Consider the following 26697-nt stretch of genomic DNA (forward strand, 5'->3'; position numbering starts at 1 on the left):
TGAAAATGTGGAGCAATGGATCCTTTAAAGCATTACTACAGCAAACAAGGACAGAGCAAGATTTAATATTGGGGACGAATCAATATAAAGAAAATACTTAAATTATATGAGAATTTGAAATTTTCAAAAGACGACTGCCCTCGTCGAGTCCCATTGGTCCATCCTTGACAGTAAGCAGAATTTAACAGCAAATCGTATGTTATATAGAGAGTTAGATACAATTCTAATGATATTATAGCTAATTTTATTTAATATATAAGCATTATCATTGTTTTATTCTTATACTATGAAGACAAGAATCCATGTTGCATTTTGCCCATAATAGGTAAGAAGAACGCACCAAAAATTATACGGGATAGCAGAGAAAGTTTAGAGAGATCAATTTGTAGGAGTTTTCGTTACCGCTATCATAAACCGTAATGACTAAAAATACCTATACTTCAGCTCGGATACACATGATGTTAAGGCATCTCTTACTTGCAGATTTTTGGAGTCCATATGGAGTGCATCTTCATATAACCTCTTAGCCTGCAGTAGTAACTTCATCTTCTCTTTACTGTTACGAGGTCTTAAGTGAGATCGTTGCTGCAATATGGCTCCCCATCTAAACAGGGCTGTAAATCAAACATACGGAGTATTAAGGGGAATTCCATATTCACCATTCATTCAATAAATGTTAAATTATGCCTGTCATCCAGTAAATATGAATGCTCTATTCCAATAATCATAAAGATATATAAACCGTGTGATGATATAGACATGCAGTGACACAGACACAGCCGAGTGCTAAGTTAAATTATAGGGACTTCTATATTTGGAGCTCCAGGAAAGACAAAAATGGTTTTCTTATCTCAATAAAGAACTTCAATTAATTAGCAGATTGCGGAACAATATCTGTTTCATGGTTATGATTCCACTAAACAGTTGAGGGGGATATAAATCAGTTGTCGATGGTTGTATGAGTTCCATTCAGTTAACATATCAACATTGTGACATTAACTTGACTGACACAAAATAAGTTACACGTACCATCAGGTGCATGAACATTGCCTCTAGTATCATGGCATCAAATTTATCAATTGCAGCCAAGAATAGTTTGTCAGCATCGTATGCAGTTTCCTGAAATCAGAAAGACGTAACCCAACATTTAAAAAATCTGCAATTAAAAATTGCAATCCCTCACAATAAGCAATCACATCCTCCCCCGCACCTGATGAAGGTCACCCATAAAAAGTTAATCAAACCGGTTCGCTTTGACCAATATTTTTTTTTGCAACGGACAAGAAATTAAATTTCAGTTCCAGAAATGATTACCGGTCCTACATATGCAATCAACTGTGCACGATAAGACAGAGCAAGACCCCAATTATAAAGGGATCTCACGTCATCTCCATCGATTGATAATGCAAGCCGATATTTTCGCCCAGCTCTCACAAGGAGGTCTTCACACTCTTCACAAGCACTAACTAAGAGTGATATAACTTCATCTCTACTTGAAACTTGATCTAGTCTGTTAACTACTCTTCCTTGCGGCCTCCGACCAGTTATGGGATCATTTTTAGTAAGAAGAGTTCTCAGCTCATGACTGACATGTAGTTTCAATTCTCCGCGAAGAAGATAAGTGTTGCCTAACTGGCCCACTGCCAACAGGATCATGGGCTTCATTGCGATGGCCTGCAAGAGTAATGTGTCGGACCTATTCAAGATGACTTCTACACGTCCTTCATCTCGTCGTTCCCTCATACACTCTTTGGCTTCTTTAAGAAGACCACTAGCTTCTGTAAGATACTTATCAAAGGCCACATCATCGACAAACTTTGACGATGATGATGAAATGACCTCATTCTTAGCTGCTGTTACACGATCAGCTTGGTGGGAATCATCTTCATAGTGCTGTCTCTTTCCATATGCCTCATTTTCTCTCTTCTCTGGGTTGTGAGAATACCTGTAAGATCTACTAGATTCATGATGCAGCTGCTCATGTATAAAGGAAGTTTCAGTTTTCATGTGTTCCAATCTGACACTGAAATCCATGGAATCAAGCATATTATCATTGGATTTCCATCTTTTCCTCTCATTCGCATTACTTGAGTTGAAAGAGATGTCATGAGTATTTGTGAACTGTAGTCTTTTGCTCTCGTAATTATACTCATCACCATCAACAAATCTCTTAGCATTTGCACCCAGAAAGTCGGACCTTATTTTCTGTGTCTCCAAATCAAAATATATTCCCCTATCCCTTTCTTGATCCAAATCAGACTTATTCAAAGAATCTTGAGCAAAGCCTTGATTTGAAACACGTTTTTCATTATTACGTGAACTAAAAACCCTATCTTCCACAGCAGGCAACAAAACATTTCCTAGAATTTTATTATTTAAATTAGTATCCACAGTCTCTGGCTTAACATCATCTTTTACTTTGTTAGGCTTTGATGCCACCGATTTTTTGCCAAACATACCCCCAAGAAATTTTAACAACTCAAACCTAGCATCGTCAGCCTTTTTTTTCTACCTGATGGTTTTCGATTATCTTTGTAAGAGTTCCCAACGCTATCCATAGAAGCTTCAACAACACTTCTAGCCCTTGAAGCTGATAACCTCATCGATTCCACTAAATTAGCATAATTCTCCAAATCAGATACATTAATGCTGTTAGAATCAATAGCTCTTTGTATATTATTCTGCAAACTATTAACTTTATCATCAAACCCATCAAAAAAATCCACTATAAATTCCTCACTTTCTCACTATAAACTCTTGAAGCTTCCTCCTTTGACCTCCTTTTATTTGAACTTGACTCCGTGAAACTTCCTCCTTTAACAAACCCACACGAAAACCCAATACCAAAAACCAAAATAGAAGCTGGAAATAACACAATCGTAGAAACCCCAACCCTAGAAATCGCCAAGGCACAAACGAGCCCCGATAAAAACAAAAAAAAACATGTTTCTTATCATAAATCCCGATAGAGACAAGGAAATCACGGAACCGAATTGACTCACCCGAGTCAGAAGACCAAGTGCCGTGCTCAAAATCGTCCCACCCGCCGTAACTTGAGGGTTCAGCCAATAAAGAAGCCTTGGCGGGAGTAACATTGAGGCTTCAACCGATTTGGAGGCAGTTCCTACGGGAGAAACGACGGAATTTGATCCTTTGTCGTGAGGGGAAATAGAAAGGGAAAACCGAAGTAGAAATTTGGGATTTGGAGATTTTGAATTTGATTGGAGCTTTGGAAATTAAGGTTTCCATGAGAGACAGAGGAACTGATTGTCGGAAACAGTTTTGGTAGTTATCAACTGCAGTTTGAACTGAAAGGTTATTTTCGTAAATACACGAGTTTGTGGGATGGTTTTGGTGGGGTGGAAGCAGTAGCTGCTTTGGGTTGGGCAATGCAACAGGTTGATAGGTAAACCTATCTTGTCGTTTCTTCTCAGACTCGCTTCAAATTATTATGTTTAGCGTGAAAGGAATTAAAGGCAATTTCAGGGGCATATGAAATGAGGCTCACTTGGTAAAACAACTCATGAAACAGGAGACTTTGAATCAGGTGGACTCATGAAACAGGAGACTTTGAATCAGGTGGGCTTAATTATGTATAGCTGCAAATAATTCTAATTTAAACGCTTCCGTACTTAACTAGCTAGCCTTCCTTTCATTCCAAAAAAATACAACATTAATTTTAATTTATATATAATTATAATATAAATTAAGTGATAATCAAGACGCACCCTCCAAAATGTGTGAAGAAAGTACACACGTTGTACTTGTTTAAAATATATAATTATACAAGTATAATTTGATCAAACAAATATAATAATGTACATGTATAGATAATGTCTTTAATCACTCCATGAATAAATGCATAGAAAATTATATTTAAATACTTTAAAAATCTTATATATAAAAAATATGATATTTGACATGATAAAAATCCAATTTTGTTATCAGTTTTTAATGTATTTAAATATAGTTTTCTACACGTATATATGTGTGTTGTCATTGCTGTTGTCCAATCAATTTGTGCTCGTGCACTTACGTGTTACTAACACGTACAATACATATTATTTATTTTTGAATAAAATTTGTACAATTCTTCACCCTTTATATTATTTTTATCTCTTTTATTTGGTCTTAAGTGACGTTAACATGGAAAAAGTCGTTAACATAAGAAAAGTCATTGGATTACCAGCTATGCAGGTAGAGGAGTTCCTTCCAAAAGACACGTTTTAGAAGGTGTATCTTTATTTTATGTGACTGAAATGAGTGTCATTATGAAAAATAAAATATTTTAAGTACTATTTTAATAAAAGAAAAATAGTAGTATCCAAATAAAATTATTGATAATTAATTATGTGACTGAAATGAGCGTCATTATGAAAAATAAAATATTTTAAGTACTATTTTAATAAAAGAAAAATAGTAGTATCAAAATAAAATTTAGATGTTTTATGTTGAAATATCCTTTTATGAATCTAAAAGTTATCTCTTAACTTTTTAAATCATCTTCAAACGTGTTAAACATATTGAAAACTTAAATTATTAATAATGCAAATAGTGAAAGGCTATTTTAAGGGTGAATTATTCATATTTATGAAGTGGTTGGAGTGGGTAGTTGTCATTTCACAAATTTATCTCTTATTCTTATAAATGCGATAGTTCCTCTCCTTAATTGGAATCTACAGTTGATGGTTTTAATATTTTTTTTCTTGATTTTTTTCCAGTCGAATAGAGTAACACAAACGAGTTTCACTTCCTCATTCGGAGTGTATGAAATTTGAAAGATTATGTTAATTTTGAGGGACAACCTCCACTTTTGAAATTACATCAATCCATATGAATTTACTTATAAGATAGTGACTTCTACCATGATATAATGGATTATCTTATATCATTTATTATTTTATTACTACTTACTAGTTAATACTAACATTTTTATTTTATAGCAACACTATTATTTCATTAAGATCATTTTACAAAGGTTTATCTTATAAATTAGTATCAAAAGTATATCATATTTTTCATTTATGTACTTAAAGTATTTTTTTATTATCAAAGTAAGTACTTAAAGTTGTATCTTTGGTCAAAATCTGCATCTAAAGTATTTTTTTAATCAAAATATATATCTAAAATATTAAAACTTCTTCATTTATGCATCTAAACATGTCAACTTTTTTAGAACTTAGATAAAAAATGTTAAATACTTTAGATACTTGTTTTGATAAAAACATTGTAGGTACCTATTTTGATCAAAAAGATAATTTTAGATGTTTACTTTAATTAAAAATATATTTTAAGTATTTAAATAAAATGTATGATATACTTAATATTTATCTGTGATATGAACTTTTTTTTACGGAAGTAAAAAGTTGCGTATAAGTTCAATACTGAAGTTTCATGTTGGAGAACTTTAGATTAATCTTGTATCACGTGGGGTTGTATTTTAATGGTTAATCTTGAATAGTTAAAAGTTTAATTAAAAAGGTCGAAATTCCAAGCTGGGTTTTGTAAGTTTGACCCGTGCAATTGCATCAACGCCGTCCATTTGTTAAAAAGCCTTCGAAATGTTTTAGGCTCTCATAAATTGGCAATTTATCTATATTCTTTTATATGTGTCTATATATATGTTTAATTTTCCACACACACAAAAAGCAAAACCATTTCCAAAGAAAGAAGCAGAGTTGGAAGATCAGGAAAGGGTAATCAAACGGTTGATAGACAGAGATGGGGAAAGGAGGAGAAAAGAGAGAGGAAGATAAAGAAGAGATATTAATGGCGAATGACTTCTTCTGGTCATACACAGACGAACCTCATGCTTCTAGGAGACGTCAGATCCTCTCTCAATACCCCCAAATTAAAGAGCTCTTTGGCCCTGATCCTTTTGCTTTCCTTAAGGTATTCATTCCCCTCTCATTTTTTTCCTGTTTCTTTTGTTGCCCTTTTAGATCCCAGGGAATGACAATGCAAGTGGATTGAATCCATTTGGTTCTAAGTTATTTTGTTTATTTACCTTAACTGGAAAGCTGGGTCTTTCCGCAGAAGTTGGATCTTTCAATTCACATTGTTTGGTATTAAGTTCTTTATGCGATTTGATTTCAGGGATAGTTCATCTATGATACGATTTCATTGAAATGGTTGTTGATTTGGTGGAATCTATATCTATTTTGCTTTGGCAACTTTCTGAGAACAGTGATATTTATTTGAAATTTGTTTGGATTTGTTGTGCTGAACTCATCAAGATCTATTGCAAGGTTCCAAATTACTATTATAGCTAAGAAAAATAAACTAGTTTTCCTTAAATTAATTTAGCTTCATTATTGTGTTTTTAGTCATGTCACTCAGATTAGGATTTATAGGATCCATATATGTTTCCGGGTTTTTCATGTATTTGGAGGGTTCTTGGAGAGTTATATCCCAATTCATGTATGAATGTACCACCTCTGTCTTGTATTGGACACGATTATTTCTCAGAAAATGAAGAGTCAAGTAGCTTTGACATATGAAGATGTGGTGGTTCACATCAAATTTAGTTGGAGTCGAAATCGAGTTCTTACCAAAAGCATCTATTTTATTTGGTGTCGTTGTTGTTTCCACTTTATTGCTGGTCTTTTCAGCTTAAGAAACTTTGAAACGACGAAATGGGCAATACTTATCTCGAAACTGTGTTTGCAGGTTACTGTGGTTGTTTTACTTCAGCTATGTACTGCAATTATCCTCCGTGATGCCGGCTGGCTGAAGATGTTGATAATTGCCTATTTCTTTGGTTCTTTCCTCAACCACAATCTCTTCTTAGCCATCCATGAGCTCAGCCACAATCTTGCCTTCTCCACTCCTGTTTACAACCGTTGGCTCGGGATTTTTGCTAATCTCCCTATAGGTGTGCCAATGTCTGTCACTTTCCAGAAGTATCACCTCGAGCATCATCGTTTCCAAGGGGTAGATGGCATTGACATGGATGTCCCGAGCCACTCTGAAGCCCATTTTGTGACTAATTCTGTCACGAAAGCTGTATGGGTCATCTTCCAACTCTTCTTCTACGCTCTCCGCCCTCTGTTTCTCCAACCGAAGCCCCCTGGTTATTGGGAGTTCATCAACTTAACTATTCAGGTTGCTCTTGATGCCATGTTAGTTTATTTTTGGGGCTGGAAATCTTTTGCTTATTTGATCCTTTCAACATTTGTTGGCGGTGGAATGCACCCAATGGCCGGCCATTTCATCTCCGAGCATTACGTATTCAATCCTAAACAAGAAACATATTCTTATTATGGTCCCCTGAATTTTATGACATGGAGTGTTGGTTACCACAACGAGCACCACGATTTCCCAAGGATTCCGGGGAACAAACTGTATAAGGTGAAGGAAATTGCTCCCGAATATTATGAAGGCTTGGATTCGTATAAATCATGGAGCCAGGTTATTTACATGTATATTATGGACAGGAGTGTCGGCCCTTTTAGCCGAATGAAGAGGAAGCTATCAAAAAAATCCGAATAGGCCTTTCCCATTTCGCTCTCTCCCTTTCCACCCTTGGTTCCGTTAGGAGTTTTACTCAATATTGTTATTGGTTGTAATTTTCTTGATGAATCAAATTTCTATCATGCTGTTTTAGATGATGGAACTTATTATTTATTGATTAGTCATTTAAAGTAATTATCTTTTGCACTGCAAGATGCAGGACTTGATGGTATAAGGCCCAAAGCCGCCTCCTGCTTGGTTGTGCATTCAGCTTTCATTTGTTGATGGCATCATCTGCATTATACCGTAGTTGTTGTTACTCTTTCGACTCATTTCCCTGTTTATTGTCGGTTTGAAAGAACCTATTTTCAGAGGCAAAAATGGGAAGAATCCCCAATCACACCTAAGTTGTGATCATCCAGTAACTTTTATTTATTTATTTATTTACTTTTCTGAGATATGATGTTGTAGGTAGATACTGAATTTTATTCGGATTATTTTTGGATTCGAATTGATGTGTCCATTTGAGCTGTTTTTTTATATCAATTACATTACTAAAAACGGATTTCATTTGTGGGCTGGGGGGGGTACGTCTTATTAACAAGTATATCAATTCGGTGAGCAAAGAACTTTCTTTGAGGAATCAGATGGGCTTATAACAGGCTACGGTCTGTTACATACCAAAAATTTCATTCACCAAGTTCACCCACAATAAGATGCAAATGGTGATAGCTCGTATAGTTTCCAAACAAAACTAAAGGAGTTTCATTCAGAATATGGAAATTCCCAAATCATCAAATATGATAAAAGCATTTCCATGTGGCCACGATTAACAAAATTGTAGTCGCACATCGCCTTCCCATATTAATTAGCAGAAATGTTTTGAAGGGTTAAATAAGTTAGAAACTGACGTGGCAAACTACAGAAGAAAAAGGAAGTTTATTCGCCGAAACAGCACCAGACAAGACTTTATCAATCAATATTAGCATGCCCGCAACATGAGGAATCTCTCGTAGCAGACTATTCAGCTAATAAAGATTATATCGAACTTTATGTTTCATCTCTTGCTATGCTGAAGTACTTGGTACATCTTCGGCCTGTTCATCAGGTGTAGAGTCTGGTGGCGGTTTCACCACTGGAGGAGGACTGAGTAGCAATGGCCTTGGTCTGACTTGCGCAACAATCTCTTTACATATTTCAAACTGCAATGTGTAAAGAAACAAGAAATTGCAGATAAAAACGTAGGTGAAGAAAGCAAGTAACAAGTGTAAGTTCGCAAGCTCAGACCAACCTTATAACCACAGCCAGCTACGCAGGCACTGAAGCATTCCTGTATGATAAAAAAAATCAACAATGAATTTAATATTATAATATTTGACAAAAAATATTGCTTATTTCACTAATCCGTATTATGGATTTCTTATACTTTTGAATTATGAGATGTCTGAAGAACACATTCCGAGTCACATGTATCTCCAGTAAATAAGAGTATTAATGTTCTTCAAACCACAGCACTTTCACCTTTAATTTCTTTGGAAGTGCCATATTATGCACAATATAATCAGGATAACAACAGAATAAGTCACCTCTAATGAAGCTTCCATGTGATTATGGTGCTCATCTTTTCTGAAAAGAAGGCAGGATCTTGCAAAAAACAAAAGCATATCCCATTTTACGAAGTCTAGAAGCAATACAACCAGTGGATCTAGCTCTACTAGCACACAGACAGTACCTCGGGGCTGCTACTGAGAAAATTACATCCTTGTAATGGATTTTACCCTTTTTGCACAATAATTTCAAGTGTGTGTGTGTTTCCAAGAACATTCCAAATATAATCAAGCAGCATTGCAGGTTATCAACTCCAGAGCGCCGTAAAAGCACTTACAGGAGAATATTGCCTTTGATACACACAAAGACTAAGTTTGCTGTGCCACAACCTGTCTAACACTAAAAAGCAATTGCAAACCAGTGTAAATAATCAACTCTGAATAGCAGAAGTGAACACCAAACTCAAAAGGTACTAAAAACCTTTTGCTAAAGTACTGTACTAGATTTCTAAAGAGAAGATAAGTTGACTAAATCTGCATAATAGCAGACTTTCAGATGTTCATTCTTTCAAACATGTAAAACATAACATAAAATGCAGCTCATAACAATCCGATGACCGAACAACAGTTCAACCATATAAGACATGAAAAAACACGGAATAAACGACAATATCTAGGACTAGGATCATTACAGGTGAGAAAATGGGATGAAAATGGCCACAAGATTAAGTACCTGGGAGTAATTGGTAGCTCCAGGGGAGCGATCAATGTAAGCACTCCATTTCTGGTCCTTTAATACAGGATCCTTATAGCACATCTCATCACACTCCGATAAACCTGAAAAGTGAATAGTCATAAAAATAAAGATATAATCAGCTTTAAAAGATATGCTGTTTCACCGGTGTTCATTAAGGTTGGCTAAAGAACTATGCCAATCGATGAAATCATCATGAATAATCCAAAAAATTAAATGCTTAATACATTAATCAACAATGAACCATCATTATTTAGAGAGACTAATTGCTCGTAAATCTGATCCAAGCACCGGAAAGCCGAACAAGGAACATCAAACCACTGACTAAACCAGATTTGATGGAACATACAACTTTCTCCTCGGAAACGGTTCTGAAATCAAAAGCAACAATTAATACAAATATGCTTACATTCTTCCCATGTCTCTCCATCCGCGCTACACCCTTTTTTGCAAAACACTCTCCCTACAAGAAATCGCTATTTTTAGTAGCGTTCATAGATGGCTGACATACAAATGGAATTCTCAGATAAATCAACCATTGCCCATGATTCAGAAATAGGTGGAAATCAAAATGAAGAAAATCCCAAATTCATTTTATAAGCAACTCGTTGCACAAATGCACAAATTTCTGGGAAACTGGTAGCCATTTTACAGCTCATGTTATTAAAAATCAACAACCAAAACTTGCAACAGAGGTTGAGTATCCATTAAAAACATCGGGAGAAACCCTCTCAATCCGTACAAATAAAGCAATAAAACAACAAGATACACAAAAACAAATAAATAAAATAAAGAATTAAACAGAACCTTGACCTCGACGGAAGAAGCTTCAAATGCAATCAATTAAAAAGAATACACAAAATAATAAGATCTATTAAATTGATATTTGGAAGAATCGGGCATCCCAAATTATTAAAAAGTAGAAAGAATCGTACAGTTTAAAACAGGAATGAAACAAAAATTTGAAGGAAAAAAAGGAAGTAATACAAGGAATTTGCGTAAGAGCGGCGTATTTGTCAGTGCATTGACTTCCACAAGCAGGAGCCCATTGCTGAGGTATCATTTTCTTTTTCTTGCTTTCTCCAAACGCGGCGTCTTCGACGGACGAAAATTGGATCTTTGGTTCTTTTAAGCTTTGGGATTCGAAGGGTATCGCATCGGTAGTTAATTATGGGGTGGATATTCGATTGAGTTGTCGTACTAAAAAATTTTCTACCTGATAATTTTATTTTTATTTTAATTTTTTTCTAATTGGGTGGAGTTGTTCGAATTCTATTTATAATATTATGATATTAATTGAATTTAATTTAATTTATAATCATATACGATATGTAGATATATATTTTTTATATACAATATAAATATAACATGTAGAGTAGAGAAACTCGACTCGTACTTAAAAACTAATGTACTAATTACTAAATATTTTGAGTTATTTGAGTCTTATTTTATAACTTGAATTTTATTTAAAACTTTTATAGTTGTTTATAAAATTATGAGTAGAGTCGAGTCGAATTAATATCATATTATTTAGGCTTAATATGATTCAAGTCAATCGTCGAAACCGTATAAACTCCCACAAAATTATAAATCGAGTGAAGTCGAATTACTAAAATAATTTTAAGTTTTTATTTAAATAAATTTATCAAAAAATATAAACGCACAATGTATCACATTTTAAGTGATTGACGAAATTTTTTAACGGTCATTATGACATAGACACTTACAATAGTATCGTCAAAATTGTTAGAGACCTATATTAATGAAAAAAATTAGGTAATAGATTAAATTAGATTCAATTTGTGAGAGTTTATATGTTATCAACAATTGATTTAGAAGGGGTGTTCGATGATGGAGATAATGAGTGAGTGACCGCTCAATGATAATAACAATATTTTTGATAGCGACTAGTGATTAACTGGGACGAGGTTAGTGATATTTTTAGATTTTTTGACTTTTAGGATATTTTTTTTTTGAAAAATTAGAAAATTTGATTATTTAGAGATTTATCGATTTTATTTAAAAAAATTGATAAAAGAAATATTTTAAATTTTGACCATCATTATTTTAAATAATCGAGTTTATAAAATATATATTTAAAAACTATTTGATTGAAAGTTTTTAAAATATTTTTTTATATTTTATCAATAATAAATTGTAAATAATAACGAGTCAAAGTTAAAAAATGACCAAAAAGTATCAATAAGAACAAATTTAATGAGACAGAGAGAGTAAAAAAATAAACCACATGTCAAATACTGATAAATTGATTGATTTTTAATAAAAGAATTTAATGGTTGCTAGGTATAGACACTTAAAATAATAACATCGGAAACGTTAGACACTTATACTGACCGAAAAAAAATTTAAACACCTAAATCAAGCGTAGTTATGTTAACATTTTTCAAACCATAGAAATTAGAGTTTAAATACTTATCCTTATAATATTTCTCTTCCATTTTCATTTCAAATCAAGCGTCCTTCAAATTTCTTTTATTCATATAATAAAAACAGCTAGCACATTAGAACCCGTAGTTTATATAATCTTATATGTGTATATATATAAATCTATGAAGATTCTGGTGCCATGGCGTTCATATTCATCGCCTTCTTTTGCTCTAATAAACCATGGCTTAAAGTTTCATGGTAAGGTGCCTAATCGTTCGTTTGAGTCCCTCGAGTTCATAACCAATCCCTATGCTGCAAGGGTTGCATTGACAACTGCAGCTGTTGCCGCAAAAGCCGCTGGTGACATAGCCAGGTTGGTAGATGTTATCGGCATTGTCGCAGTAGCGACAGTGAGGGTTTCTTTCATTGTCGGGAATACCGAAATCGGGATGATCACGATTGCCGGAGGGTGAAGAGTCAGGATCGGGTTCGTACACGAAATCTCTGCTTGACTGGAACGTGTGTTTTCCGACTCTGTCTTGCATGGAGGAGGCACCGGTCCTCTTACCATATGAAGTCGCGAAACATAGTGAGAATAGTAAGGCTAAGAGAACCCAATTTGCTGCCATTTTATGTGGTTTTGGTTTGATTGGTAAAAAGGGTTTATATAGTAAAGTTTTTGCGTAAAAAATGAAGGCATAAAATTTGTGATGGAATAAAAAATATTCGAAATTAAATTTATCAGTTCATGTTGTTTGCATGATATATATATATATATATATGATCATTTTTACTACTTAACTTTCAAAAATTATAAAACAGTCATTAAATTTTATCAAAATATTATGAAATTATCATTAAATTATATCAATTTATTACAACTAATTATTAAATTTATTAAAATTTTGCATTTATTACAATATCACAATGATATTTTATAACAATTTAATAAATTTAATAATTATAAAATTTAATGACTAAAATAAACATTTGTATATAATTCAATTATATGGTATAATTTATCCTTAAAAAATATCTGAAATAAATACAAAGACCAGACATAGGGGACAGAGGAAGGAAGCTTTTGATAAAGAGGCCATGGGGAGGTTAGAGTGATTGATGCTTACCGGGAAGGCAACTTCATAGTTCACGCAATGGTAAATAGGGATAATAATGGGTTGGGTTAGGTTTTATTTTTTGCTTAATTTAATTTGACTTGAGAAATATATTTTAATTATTTAAATTCGATCTAATCTAAAAGGTTTATCTTATTTATTTGAGATGCTTTATCAGAAAAATATATTTTTTCTATTTGAATCAATATGACATAAATATATAAAAAATAATGTTTATTTGATCAAATAGAGACCTAACTGAAAAAATTATAGAAAGAAGGATACTATAACAATTATGTATAAACTTATAAGAAATATAAGATAGAGATTTTCACCCTAAACTCAAATTTGATCTGATTTTACTCTCTATAAAATCCGACATAACTTGACCCAATCCAATTATTATTTTTATTAAAAAACATGGAACTATCAAATTAGGTAAAAATCTGTTGAATTCGGATTAAAACGAGGTCTCTAATGGTAAATATGTATATTTAATAAGGATAGTCCTTGTGTAATTAGGCTTTTTCTTTCCCTACCAAAAAGTATATACTTCACAATAAATGATCTTAAGTAATAATTTTTAACAATTTTTTAAAATTAATCCCATTTTCCTTAGATTTTTTTGGGTACTTGAGCTTGGTAGGTTTCAATGTTAAAATAGTTATTTAATTGGGACCAAATTGAATATTGAAGTTATAATTAGGTATCAAATGATATTTAACCAGAATTAAACATTGCGTAATTGAATTTTAAGAGAAAAAGAGCGCCATTTGAGCGCGTAAAAAAAAACGGCATTTCCAGTTTCCAAGCAGCCAAATACCTCCATTTTCTACAACTCAGCAGAATTTCAAAACTTGTATTTTCTCTCACACAGAGAAACTTCACTCGCTCTCCTACTTCTCCATTTTGAACTCCAAAAATTTCCAAACAAAATTTGAAACAATGTCAACAAGCCAAACGAGAGCAAAAAGCGAATACCAGAGTCTTTGCTTAAATCCGATCCGAAGACCCGATTAGTCGATGATTTCGATCCTGATATTTCCAGGTCATTTGTATCAACAACATTTATGTTTTCTATATTTTATTTTTGTTGAATATTTTGTTTGTTGAGGAAATTTTGGTGAAAGTTACAGCGATCTCAAAGGGATTATGTCGGCGCTGCAACTGATCAAAGAGAAAGCGCAGAAGGACGGTCAAAAGAAGAACGAAGAGACGATTTCCAGGTAATATACATAATTATTCGTTTTCTTTTCTGATACTGATTTGAAGTTTTTGGAATAAATGAAAATTCTGCATAAGACTGTTTCACTATATGATATATCCTCCATAGATTCCACGGTGAAGTTGTTTTTCTCCACATTTTTAGTTGTCATGTTTTCTTTTTTGCAAATTAATGTATAATTTTGGTTGATCAGCTTTCATGAGTTTGAAAAGTTTATACGAGTTTCTTAAGTCATTTGTTATTTTGGACTCTGTTACTCAGAATTTATACGAGTTTCGTTAGTCATTTGCGAAGATCATTACGTTCTCTCAAATGATTTTTTAGCTCGTTTAATCTTCCTTGCAATTAATTTATCAAATTTCTTCTTTGCATAAATAATTTTAATTTTGAAGAAAATGAAATAATAAAACTGTAACATAAATTCTTTTTTCTTCTCAGTTCCTTATTAATTTCTGGTTTTTATTAGTCTCTTACTTGTATATTGTCGGCGGTTACAGTGTGGCTGCTGAGATAAAGTCTAAGATTCAAGAACTGAAGTCAAAAATTGAGAAGGAAAGGTAAACTAGCCTACTTATAATCCGAACTTGAAACAAAATTCTAATTATCTAGCTCGTGTTCTTGTTATGTACATATATTTTATACTTGCTACAGTTGTGTTTGAAGTATGATATATTTATACAAATATAATTCTAGTATTGTCATATTGTGTCCAAAATTAGCAAATCTAATTCTAAGCAAGTGCCTAATGGAAAAAATACTAATTTATTGCTGTTAATTTGTTTTTTAACTGTAGACAAACATTTGTTAAGGCACTTTCAAAGAGCTCAAAAGAGGTGAATTTGTTATTTGTATTTACTAAATGGGTTGAAAGCTTGAAATGCTAATGCGATTGCTTTATTTGCAGTGTGAAAACTGCTTGAAGGATGAGATTACAAAGTTTCAAGAGGTTTATGAGAAATTCTGCAAAGAAAAAGCTGCCCATCTGCAGGCCCTGAAAGGTGGATTTTGATAAATTACTAATAGAGTAAATTTTAATGTTTTGATAAAAAAACATTAATTTATTTTTTAACATTTTCAAACTAGTTGTCCTTCGTGCTACCTAATGCACGAAGAAGATACATTGTTATTTGTATTATTATTATTTTAATAGTCTGAGTAATTACAACATAGTATTTATTCAAAATTTTTAGTTATTGATAACGGCTACACACTCTATAGATGTAATTGTTTGAACTAGTATCATTTAAGGAGAACAACACTCTCTTTTACCTGACTAATAAGTGCAGTTCTTTATTATTTGGTCATTTGTTACCGGAACCACCCCCAGCTAATTAGCTTGTTAAAGCTTTATGATTTGGTTTGTTTTAAATTTCAGCATAATAAGTGCAGTTCTTTATTTTTCCTTAATGTTGAAACTGTTAGGTGAAATCTCAAATAGCCTAGGATTTGTTCCCAAGTAGACTATGTTGCCATACTCTTTATATTAGGACATGGGTTTAACGTAAGATCTTTCAAATCTACAAATAAACTTGGAAAAAAACTAAGCATATTCATATCTGGTTGATATAACCATATTTGATACTCGATGAGTCTGGGTAAGAAAGATGGTAGATAAAACTTGAGATAATTCTTGACTTTAGACTTTTTCAGAATTTGAGGTTTATGATACGAAATAAACCATTAAATTTGAATTGATACTGCTAAACAATTATATTTCGTTGTAGACGGAGACTTTTGATTCTGATCTGATCGTTAATACCGCTCCACAGATACTATTTCCAAATTTGAGGAAGACAAAGAAATGCTGTTCGGGCGATATGAACAACTGAGTGAGCAATAAAGCACCGAACTCTGTCATTCCCCTGTTTTTACTGAAACCCGATTCTACTAATTTGATTTTTGGTTGGCATTAGGGAAAAGAGAGAAGAACTTAATATCTGAGCAAGAGAAATTCTGTGCTGATAGAATTTCTCACTTGGGCGAGTCCTTGAAGAAAAAGAAACAGGTAAATATAACAAAAATCCAACATTTGAATATGTGATTTTATTACTTTAGCTTTAAATCATTTACATTCGATATACACCGTTATTCTACCGATGAACTTTGGATTTTATGTCAGGAAATGTAAATTTTTTAGAAGTTAACAGTTCCTAACATCTCTTAGTCAATCCTTGATTATAACGTAAATCTATATATTAATAATAAATCACATTATGTCACTTATATCGTTAATGTATTAAATATAAATTTTATTTAAATTTCTTTATTAGTATATTAATGATGTATCATAATAAGATTCATATTTAACAAAATGCCATGTATAATGAGTTGAATGATGATATTTCAATAGACAATGTTATATATATAAAATTTCATTTATAATGAGACGATGTTATTTAGTTAATTGATAATGTACAAGGCAACCAAAATTAATAATGTATAAAATTATATTCAGTTCACATTCTGCATGATGCAGGATGATAAACTTTCGGCATGTTGAGGAAAACTCTTGGCACTTTTCTGGACAATGGTTCGGACGAAGGCTTCCCACCTGAAGATTGAAGTTTTGCTTTATTTCACGAATACGGTGATGTCTGAACTCTTCTAATCTTTTCAATTGTTTAGCCTATATGCTTTGCAGTATCCAAAGTTTGCTTTTTGTCTTTCTATTCTAGTACAGCGTTTTAGAAAAAAAAGGATTTTATTGAACTGTCTGTTTAAGGCTATAGCTTCTTTCGTTCTTTTATTGAATTATTCACCATCCTTCATCTTTTTGAATAATATGATATGATGCTTATATTATTCAAATTCTTCTCCATCTATAAATTAAAGTACATTTTAGTTTAAACATGCTTGATTCTACATCTTATATATTATACCAACAATAATATTAACTGAACTAAACTCAAAACACAAACAGCTTCCATCTTAATCTTTATCATAGGTAATGGAAACAAGTCAAATTATACATAACATGGAATCGGAACTGAAAACGGTATTTGGAAATTCTGTACTACTTGCGTTTGTGTTCAATAGTTGAGCTTCCCTCATCCTCTCCACTGAAAGTGAAGGTGTATCTGAATTTTTCATTTGCTTCAGCTTCAATTCTTCCTGATAATGCTTCATCCGTTTTTCTTGCTTCATTTTGCATGGTCCCTTGCCATGAAATTTATGGGAAAACATCCGGAAGGCTTCCTTGAGAGTCATAATTCAACCAAATCCATCCATCCTTTGATTCGAATATCTTTAAATCTATCATTTTTATGATCATCATCCACAATGCCAACAGGTTTGCTCTCTTTCTTGTCCATGTCTCGGCCACCCCATTCAATAGTTTTATTGTACCTTCTCCAGACCTCAAGGCACACTTCCGCTACCATTCTTTCGGAGTTTCTCGATTTGGAGTTCTATATCCTTTGGCTAGATACAACCTCTTGCATAACTACCGGCACAATGGCAGATTAAAAATATTTTTGAAGCTAGACACAAGTATATTAATTTATACACATTATGAATGGGGTGGGCACTATCAATAAAATATATAACTAATCGAAGAAAATTCAATTTCAAGATGAACGCGTGTGCACCCTGAAAAAACAACAGATCGGCCATTGCTTTGGCAGACCCACCACATCTACTAACAGTCAGGTTTATTCGTCTTGCCAACCTATGAACAGCCATCATCACCTTAGAATCAACGCTAAGAGATTTTGTATATAAGTTACCATGTAAGACTGAGAAAAAAGGACTCTCTCGAAATCTCTCCTGTATTCTCTCTCTATCTTTTTCAGCTCACCTCTCTTCTAGAATACATCATATACAATTTTCGTTTAAATCATAAGAGGTGAACCGCAACTAATTACTACAACCTCTATTATTTTCTTTAGCTCATCTCTCTTCTATCAACTATTGCGATTCTTCGTCCAAACCAAAAGAGATGAACTGTCACGAACAACCTCTATTATCTTCTTTAGTTCATGTCTTCCATCAACCCCCGTCTACGCATGAAGCTTCAGCGCACCTGATAATCCTTTGCCAACTGCAACTTCGTGAATGGTTTCATCTGAAACAATCTCATCATTATCCTCATTAGCATGATTTTCAACACTAGTATCAGCTACTTCCGACCATCCCACCCACCTCATTTTCTGCTTTTTTCTATCTTGTTCAGAAGGTCCCGGCCCTTCATCCTCATCCATGAAAACATTTTCACTGTCATTCATCAAGCGGAAGACCCCATAAAGACTTCTAGTCCTCCATCTCTATGATTACAACCTTGTTTTCTTGTGCCTCTTCAGCGAAGGTGTTTTGATCATCTGTAGTTTGATTGCCAGCTGCTGTGGTAGCAAGAAGCGTTATAGGTTGTGGACCTTATTTTTTTCTTCTTGCTTTTTCAAGCCATTTATGAAGATCCTCTTCATCTGCATCAAAAACTTGATTTTCATCTTCCTCGGGTTTAACTTATGCCGCTTGGCATGCCGATCGGGATTGTAAAGAACCTTCGAATGTGTGAGGATTGTCGTATGGCTATCAAACATATCTCGTTTATTGCCGATACGGAGATTACCGTTCGTGACAGGCTTCAGTTTCATCATTTTAAAGATGGTTCATGTTCTTGTCGAGACTGTTGGGATGAACTTTGCTGCTGTTTATCTAAAAGCATATTTAGGGTTTCTCATTTTTAGATAAACAATACAAGATATAGCAAATTCATAATCTAGAAAAGGTATAGTTCTAACATCAAATAGAAACTGAAACAGAATAGGAACTAGAGTTTGGGAAACTCCAAAAGAGATTAATCGAAGCACAACAATCCAATCATCACTTCTTAACAATCTTATTGTCTGAAAACAACAGCTTTGTACAGTCATAGCACAAGCATATTAGGGATAGCTTTCTACGGTCATAGAACACTTGATATGATACAAAACTAACCTTCTTACAGGGATCTTTATTCGATTTCGTCTCGAATTCAGGTGATGACTATTACACAAAGCTACTCACATTATAGCAATTTTCAGTAATGTAATGAACATTTGCATTTACCTACTAGCACCTTAGTGATACGTTTACTTATCCCGGAATTGGCTGCAATCCACTCCCTGATTTGAAAATGCATCCACAAGCTTCGGGAAAAGCTTGGCAAGCATGATTTTGAACCCGTAGAACTTCCTTTAAAGTTAACATCAAGCTCATTTCTGCTGCATTCAAGAGCAAATCCTACTGGGGCTCCTTCCATGTATGCATTGCACGCCAAGAGAATAGTTTCAGCACGTCTACTGAAGTGCTCCTTGACAAGGGCCTCAAAATGCTGATCCAGCAGAGAAATAGGCATTCAATCAAGAGATAGCATCAGTATTAACTCCATCAATTCAACAAATGCAAAGAGAGCTGGAAAAAAATAGTTAAAATATGGAATTTTACCTTGGGCGGCTTCCGGAGTAGATAAAGCATAGACTGGCAGGTTACAAGGAAAGCATTTTCGTTGTAGCTTACGGAGTTTGTCTCCCCCTCATATCTTCCTAACTGTTTATCATACCCGGCCTCATTGAAATAAGGTTTCTCATTAAGCACAAGGGCCTGGAGGGAAAGAAGAACTTGAAGAATTGTGGATTTTCCTGGATTCCAGACCTCAGTGTCCGAACCTGCCCACGTATTTAGAAGGCTTAAACAAACCTTCCCAGATTCATACAAGTTGGGATTGAGGCGAAACCCCCCTGAATGGTAATGCACCATCTGCAAAATTTTGATAAACATAAATGTCATGATATGTCTTTGGCGTATATTAACATTTTCATTAGTTTACATGAACACTGGTATTTATAAATCAATTTGTGCGGAGAATATGAATTGGAATGTTTCCTCTTTTTCTCAAAAGGGAAATACTTTATTGTATACGAAACGATATGAATCAATGATGTTAATAATTTCTAGGCATTATAGAGATAAACACTCCGAAAGCAACAATTACTTAGCTGATTGATAAACACTGCGAAAGCAACAACTACTTAGCCGATTGATCCTTTAATTAGCAGCAAGGTTGGAATAGTGGAACTTACCGGTGGTTCATACGGGAACTCCGAAGGGAGAAAAATGTCAAAAAAGAACAGCCCATCATGGTAGGGTGTTCCAGGAGCACCAACAAGGGCTGCTCGTAATAGATCCATCCTTTCCTCGTATACACAGACATAGATAGTTTCTGCTCAGGTAAACAATAGTCTCGTGAAAATAGCAACAGGTTTAAAGTTTAAGCATTCAATCAGCAGTAACCGAAAAAACAAGGGCAGTGTATCAATACATGCAACACATAAAATCATTCTAAAGAGTAAGATCAAATGCTAACCAGGAAGGTTTTTCTCTAGAATACTCCATTCTTGCTGAACCTTCTTCAGCCAACTTCTTTTGACCTAAAAGTAAGGACAATTACGAAAACTAAAATGATTATCTGGACCGTTTTGAGCAACTCAAATGGTATGTTTTAAGAGTTAACAAAGTTGTGTTTCGAACCTGAGACACAGCCAACGCCTTACTTTCAGCAAGAAAGTGGTGATCTGAGCAATCACTGACCATATCAAACCGCCTAAATTTGTTGGAAGTCTCCCCGGGTTTAGGCAACATACTACCGTTGTTTTCCTCAAACTCTTCGGCTTCCTGTTCTATGTTTGTTGTTTCAAATATCTGCAACTCACTCGTATCTTGTTCAGCACACTGATGGCAAGTTTCCAATACTTCTTCCTCAAGGATAATGTCATACTCTTTTGCATTGTGAGAAATACGACCAGATGAATCTTGGCTTATCAGTGAACTGGTATCAAGAGATCCAAGGATGCTATAAGCAATGCCTGTGAAAAGTCCAATAGCAACTTGAGGACGGAAGAAGGGTGTAGGTACCATGAGAATTTCTCGCTACTTTCATCAGCATCATCGATATTCGACAACTCCTGAGAATAGAATCACAATTGTTATTTAGTTCAGTGAGGGGCATAATACAAGTTATTTCATGTATTTGTGGTGCATCTGCAAACAACCAGATGAGAATACACAGATTGGCAGATAAGTTATGCTAAAAAAATGCAAATGGAAATGAGAGAGAGAGTTGTATTTACCTTTCCTTTCTGGCTATCAGACTGCATCTCATGCACAAAACATCTTGATTAAAAGCCTCAGTATTTTCTTCAAAGAGAACAGGAATTGTTGCTGAATCTTCGTATTTATCAATACGGTAAATTTCATATGGTGCAACCTGTGACAAAGTCTAAATATAAATTCAAAGGGTGACAGAACTGTGAGCTAAAAACAGAATGTAGTCAACAAAAATTAGTTTCAAATATGTACGCATATGATTTGAATCATGGAATAATTAAATATGTATGCATATGATTTGAATCATGGAATAATTAAATATGTATGCATATGATTTGAATCTTGGAATAAGGATGAAAAAGATTCAAACCTTTGTTGTAAGACCAGAAACCCACTTCACCTCCACAGCACCATCTTTAAACCCAATGACAATGCCGATACAGGATAGACAATATGCACTGGGATTCTCATTCTGATACGAATTCAAGTTTTTTCCTTCTGAAGAATTTTGAAAGATTTCATGACCTTTATCAGCTCGATCACCAAACTGATTATGGACCACAATATCCCCAAAGCAATAAGAGTAGTCTGGGTGCTCAACAAGTTCATAAGCACTAACAGTTTCCTCTATCTGATCAGCATTAAAACCACTTATTTGATTCACATGCATGTTTCTCCACTGCACTTTGACAGTTCGTTCTTTAGCATCCACACCACGCACCACACCCCATCTTTGACTATTGTCAATGGTTCCCTTTTCCAGGACAAATTGATGAGGCCAAAATTCATGGGCATTCACAACACCAACAGGAAGTAAATTTTTTGAATCTAATTCTAAACCCAAAGTACCATCCTGCCACACAACATCAACCTTGGTCCTTGTCTTAATGATTGCAAATATCTCTTCCAATCTTGAATGCAGGTTTCCTCTTTCAAATCCTTTACCTAGTTTCCAGTAATCTCTAGTTATACTACAAGTTGATGGATGGAGAAATTCTTCAGTAGTCCCCTTTTGGCCAGCCAAAGAAAGCATACACCAGTCACCAAGTTGCCAATTTGAATGGGAAAAACATGGCAACAAAATCAAGTCTTGCCTTTTGCAAACGCAAGGGAGGAGAGGCACTTAAATCATGATCAGCGTGAGCAGAGGAAATCCAATCAACATAGACGAAACCTGTATCCACACCTGAAACGGTTCCTTCATCCTGATCTCCACTCCAGGTACCACATAACCACCTAGTTGATCGAGAAACTTTTGAAGGCACAACCTTTAATCTCTGACCTGGATAATATCGATATTGTGAGTCATCGATTATGTTGGGGAAAACGGGCACAAGCTTTTCATGATCCACAGCAGTGACCTCGCACTTCGACCCATCATCAAAGACGATTGAGACAGAGTCAACCACTTTAACCACCCTTCCTATCCAATTTGAATTAACCACAAAATCCCCTACTGAAATGGTGCGGATCTTCGAAAGTTGTTTTGAATTTATATTTTTTACCATTTTCCCATGAGCATTCTCGAGATCCACAGACATATTTATTTTGGTTAATCTGCCCATCTGCCCACACGGGTCTGTTATAGAGCGCACAATGTCTCCATGAAGAAATCCAAATCCCCTCTCGAATGATAGGAACTCATCAATTTTTCCAATACTTTGTTCCATACTCGATAGAATGGTACAAGCATGATTTCCATATAGAAAGTCAGTTTCTTCTTGTTCGCTGCTGCCAGTTTCACTAAAAGTTTCCCATTCTGAATCGGTAAAGAGAGAGTCCATTTTTAGCACCTATGATAAGATGCACATTTAGTTAAACATAATAAAATATAAAGATTACAATTTAGCAATAATAAAATATAAAAAAGTAGCAATCAAGCACTTTCAGGCAATAACTGACCTCGGTAGTTAAAAGTATAAAGTCTGGTGTAACTTTTTCTTTCAAAGGTTTGTTATCTTGAAGAGCAGGATCTTCAGTAGACCAAAATAGAGTACGCACCTGCATATGCATGGAAGGCTTCTCATCTCATTTTTCTTTTTCCATACAAACGCTATAACAGAATAGAAAAAGGCAAGAATAACAAACTATACCAGTTACTCTACTCTTGTCTGAAAAAATGAAGCTTCCAATATATGCCTGTCCCGCTTAATATTAAGCTCTCAAGTCTTGATAGATATTGTGATAAAATGGTAAGTCACTAGTCAATCCTGGAGGAGGATACAGATGAGGATATGACTATACTTTTCCGTTGCAAATTGCGGGATATGTAATTTCCAGTTGATTCAACTGTTTGAAGTGATGGTGAGTAAAATATCCTCTCTGGATATTTTGACTCTAATGCCAAAGGAGATTTGCCCGAAAGGGACAAAGGAGCCAACAAAGGACTCTAAATGCCAAAGAAGATATGCCCAAATGGGACGCAGTTCACGTTGGAGGGGACTTCCAATGGAGATATCCCACAGAAATCACAAAAGGGTAAACTTGACAGGTGTATTATTTGAAGGTGACAATGAAGTTACAAGTACGAAAGGCGATCCCCTCAAAAGCAGTTGCAAATGATGATAATAAACACTTCTTCCCCAGGAAATTCACCCAGCCAAAGGAAACTGTAGTAGTTTTGCCAAAGAAGATTTGCCCAACAGAGCTGAAATTTCACAAATTAATATGCATCGAAATTCTAAAATCTGAAAGACAAGATATGTCCCAGATTGAAAAGCTTAAGTTTCTGTTTCTTTTCTCCCTACAACACAACAGATCTATCTCAAGAAGAGTTCAACTAAATTGGACGGACAGATCAGCCTCGATCGACCAAGCAGACAGAAACAATAGCTTGTAATTTACTGCCCGTGGAAAGCTGCCTATCAAATAATGCCCGAAGAAATTTATCTGAACTATGGCTTTTCCTTTGCCGAGACTCACAACTCCTCCTCTAAGCCATTTAATATCTCCATGAAACCTTCACAATAACCAGATATAAAGGAATTATAAACAGCATCACGCAGTTCAATAATCAGTTCTTATTTTTTCTATGAAATACAAAAGGTTCTTATCTTAATATAAGATGCACAAATACATTAATAACAAGAATAAACGTAGATTGAAGAATATGAGACAAATAAATTTTACTATCCTTCAGTTAGTTTACAGTTTGCCTACATATAATATTTGATCACTGAGATGGAAAAATTCATTGAAAAAATATGATTTTTGTATTCCACACTCACAAACGCATGTTTCATGTAGTCGTTTTTTCAGGAATTCGACCTTCTAAGGATCCTCAAAATACATTAAAAAAACTTAGAACTCATACACATATATATCCTTCACTTAGGTTACTCAACAAAAATCCCATTTCTTTTCAAGGTTTGCTACTTTAACAAGATTTCTTCGCATACAAACTTAAAATATCCAAAAATCCAAATAAAACTACAAGAATAAGCTTGGATTCCATTAAAAAAACTCTAGTTCTAATAGATTTCATGCTTTCTATAAAAAGACAAAAATCCAAGGGCGCGGGAAAAAACTTACCATTTGCCGCTTCTCAATATGAGTAGAGCCATGAATCCAAACGAAAGAAAAGCGACAAATCATAAACTGAATCGATCAGAGTCAAAACTCAGAAAACAACTTATAATCTTTCTCTCCTCGCCGTTTCTTCCTATTTCCACAGGTCCAAACAATATAAATAGGAAAACGAAGGCAAAAAACAAAACAGAACAAAAACCGCTGAGAAATTCGGAGAAGTTAGATTCCACTCAGAATCCCAATAATCACGACGCCATTAACGAAGCTTGAACGCATAGAGCAGCACAATAACAAAGAAGAACGGCTGCTTTCCTCTATCATTTGTTATTAGAAGGAGAATTTTTAATACTGGAGATTTCATTTATATAATTGTGGAATATGTAGAAAAGAATATACAGTGGAATCTGGATTATGCTGTGTACTTTCTTATGTTGTCCCTTTTGTTTTTCCCATATCACATGCAAACCCATATAAACCATAAACTAAAGTATTTAATTTAATTTTGGCCAAAATGTAGTTTTAGTACATCTATTATGGTTAAGTTTAACATTTAAACCTTTACTTTAAGTTAATATTTTTTATTTCTCTATTTTCTATAACATCATTAATTAATTTAAATAGCCAATATTCTTAACTATTTTGATTAAAATATCAAGATAACTTTTTATTGAAAAACATATTTTAAATAGATTTTTTATGTTGAAATAAATTTTTTAAAATAAAAAATAACCTTAACGTTTTAATATAAATAATTAGTAGTGTATATTATTTACATCAATTAATAGTGTCTGACCCACTAGTTCATCTAATAAGATGAGACACTAGATCTCTTAAGCGTTTGGTTTGAATAATTAAATAGATAAAATTAGAAAAGTTAGTACCCGATAGATTCATCAATTAATAAATTAAATACCAGTGGTTATAAAAAATAACCGATCAAATTATATTAAATTGAAATATAATAATTTAAAATTAAATTTGAGTATAGCATACGAACCCAAAGTCATAATTCGGACCTATAGCTTTTTATTTATTATACAAATTAATTTCTGAAGTCGATAAATTTTCACAATTTGATAGTTACTTTTTTAATTTGACACTTAAACTTTCTATAAAAAATCTCAAATTATTATTTGTGTTGATTTAATTAATATATTATTATAATTAAATATAATATGTCATAATTTAATTAGTTATTATAATATCACATCAAAACAAATAACTATTTAAGATAAAAATAATTTATTTAATATATTATTATTTAATGCATATAAGTGACAATTTCAATAATTCCACTTATGAAATAAAATAAAAACTCAATCACCCAAAATTAATTGTGTAATTCATTAATTTGTTTTACCCAAAATTATGGGATTTAAGGTTATGATTGTTGGATGCACTTGTTTGCTTAGTCAGGAATTATATATTTTCGCAATAATAGCATAAAAACATGCTGAGTATATAATTTCACTAACAATTAACATGTTGGGTGGAACGATAAAACTATTGTACTTTTTAAAAGAGGATTTAAGTTCGATTTTTAGAGAAGATATTATTTAGAGAAGAGTCTCTAAATTTTACTAATCATTTTCTTTTACAAATTTT

General features: G+C 33.7%; 4 protein-coding genes and 1 pseudogene across 6 annotated transcripts; 2 read left to right on the forward strand and 3 right to left on the reverse strand.

Annotated features, from left to right (window-relative positions):
- Nucleotides 1-245: 245 nt before the first annotated feature.
- LOC120217659 lies at nucleotides 246-3310 on the reverse strand. Its single transcript, XM_039214730.1, has 3 exons — nucleotides 1315-3310; nucleotides 1030-1119; nucleotides 246-614 (listed from the first exon to the last, which is right to left on the reverse strand). Exons 1-3 carry the CDS (start codon nucleotides 2455-2457, stop codon nucleotides 570-572), a joined length of 1278 nt encoding a protein of 425 aa, XP_039070661.1. The 5' UTR covers nucleotides 2458-3310; the 3' UTR covers nucleotides 246-569.
- A 2316-nt stretch (nucleotides 3311-5626) lies between these two features.
- Nucleotides 5627-7692, forward strand: LOC120217661 (sphingolipid delta(4)-desaturase DES1-like). 2 transcript variants are annotated; one of them, XM_039214732.1, is made up of 3 exons: nucleotides 5627-5892; nucleotides 6670-7540; nucleotides 7645-7692. In XM_039214732.1, exons 1-2 carry the CDS (start codon nucleotides 5722-5724, stop codon nucleotides 7489-7491), a joined length of 993 nt encoding a protein of 330 aa, XP_039070663.1. In that variant the 5' UTR covers nucleotides 5627-5721; the 3' UTR covers nucleotides 7492-7540; nucleotides 7645-7692. The 2 variants fall into 2 exon arrangements, with proteins under 2 accessions (XP_039070663.1, XP_039070662.1); XM_039214731.1 differs by lacking the exon at nucleotides 7645-7692 and having other exon boundaries at nucleotides 6670-7610.
- Nucleotides 7693-8281: 589 nt separating this feature from the next.
- LOC120217663 lies at nucleotides 8282-10908 on the reverse strand. Its single transcript, XM_039214735.1, has 5 exons — nucleotides 10741-10908; nucleotides 10163-10216; nucleotides 9733-9836; nucleotides 8744-8782; nucleotides 8282-8654 (listed from the first exon to the last, which is right to left on the reverse strand). The coding sequence occupies exons 1-5, from the start codon at nucleotides 10814-10816 to the stop codon at nucleotides 8520-8522; spliced, it is 408 nt and encodes a 135-aa protein (XP_039070666.1). The 5' UTR covers nucleotides 10817-10908; the 3' UTR covers nucleotides 8282-8519.
- Nucleotides 10909-14047: 3139 nt separating this feature from the next.
- LOC120217662 lies at nucleotides 14048-17198 on the forward strand. 2 transcript variants are annotated; one of them, XM_039214734.1, is made up of 8 exons: nucleotides 14048-14304; nucleotides 14393-14482; nucleotides 14979-15038; nucleotides 15275-15314; nucleotides 15386-15479; nucleotides 16251-16310; nucleotides 16395-16493; nucleotides 16964-17198. In XM_039214734.1, the coding sequence occupies exons 2-8, from the start codon at nucleotides 14409-14411 to the stop codon at nucleotides 17041-17043; spliced, it is 507 nt and encodes a 168-aa protein (XP_039070665.1). In that variant the 5' UTR covers nucleotides 14048-14304; nucleotides 14393-14408; the 3' UTR covers nucleotides 17044-17198. The 2 variants fall into 2 exon arrangements, with proteins under 2 accessions (XP_039070665.1, XP_039070664.1); XM_039214733.1 differs by having other exon boundaries at nucleotides 16395-16486; nucleotides 16958-17198.
- A 2095-nt stretch (nucleotides 17199-19293) lies between these two features.
- Nucleotides 19294-25419, reverse strand: LOC120217660 (annotated as a pseudogene).
- Between the last annotated feature and the right edge of the window lie 1278 nt (nucleotides 25420-26697).

The sequence above is a fragment of the Hibiscus syriacus genome, unplaced genomic scaffold (assembly GCF_006381635.1).
Source record: "Hibiscus syriacus cultivar Baekdansim isolate YM2019G1 unplaced genomic scaffold, ASM638163v2 tig00110187_pilon, whole genome shotgun sequence".
NCBI lineage: Eukaryota > Viridiplantae > Streptophyta > Magnoliopsida > Malvales > Malvaceae > Hibiscus > Hibiscus syriacus.